Genomic DNA, 481 nt, shown 5'->3' with positions numbered 1-481 from the left:
CCCCCCCCGGCTCTCACGGGTTGGAGCGCTTCTTGCCCTCATCCCCGTAGGCCAGCTGGCGACACTCCTTCACGTGAATGAACAAGGTCTGCATCTTCTGCTCGTAGCTCAGGGAGAAGGAGATTCCCCCGGTGACCACAACGTTGCCGAAGTCACCGGCCTCACTGTAAATGCTGACCATGCTCCCCAGCGTGCTCTGAAAGACATGGCAGGGCTGAGCCGGGGCAGCATCGCTTGGTGGATCCCTCTTCATCCTCAGCAAGGCTACTCCCCACGCCTCCTCCGCACAGCCCCTCTCTCACCCCTCCGTGGCTGGGGATGGCCGCTGAGTGCCTCTCACCCGCACGCAGGCTCCCTGGAAGAGAGCTGGGTCTCTGCGTTTCAATTCCCGTCAAGGGGAGTAAGCCTCCACACCCCAAGCTCTTGCCCCTGCGCCCCAGGAGCTGCCCTCCCCGCCTCCCTCCCACCCAAAGCCGGCGTT

At 63.8% G+C, this 481-nt stretch overlaps 1 protein-coding gene across 1 annotated transcript in view; it reads right to left on the bottom strand.

The window, feature by feature from the left end:
* Positions 1 to 481, bottom strand: part of SYTL4 (synaptotagmin-like 4) — a gene marked incomplete at its 5' end in the record, with an annotated part of 6,881 nt that overhangs the window by 3,936 nt on the left and 2,464 nt on the right. The window contains one exon of the mRNA XM_009332390.1: positions 18 to 196. Coding sequence (XP_009330665.1) covers positions 18 to 196 — 179 coding nt within the window. The remainder of the gene's footprint in view (positions 1 to 17; positions 197 to 481) is intronic.

This window comes from Pygoscelis adeliae, unplaced genomic scaffold (genome assembly GCF_000699105.1).
Source record: "Pygoscelis adeliae isolate BGI_AS28 unplaced genomic scaffold, ASM69910v1 Scaffold159, whole genome shotgun sequence".
Lineage (NCBI taxonomy): Eukaryota > Metazoa > Chordata > Aves > Sphenisciformes > Spheniscidae > Pygoscelis > Pygoscelis adeliae.
This window is presented reverse-complemented; position numbering and strand designations above follow the sequence as displayed.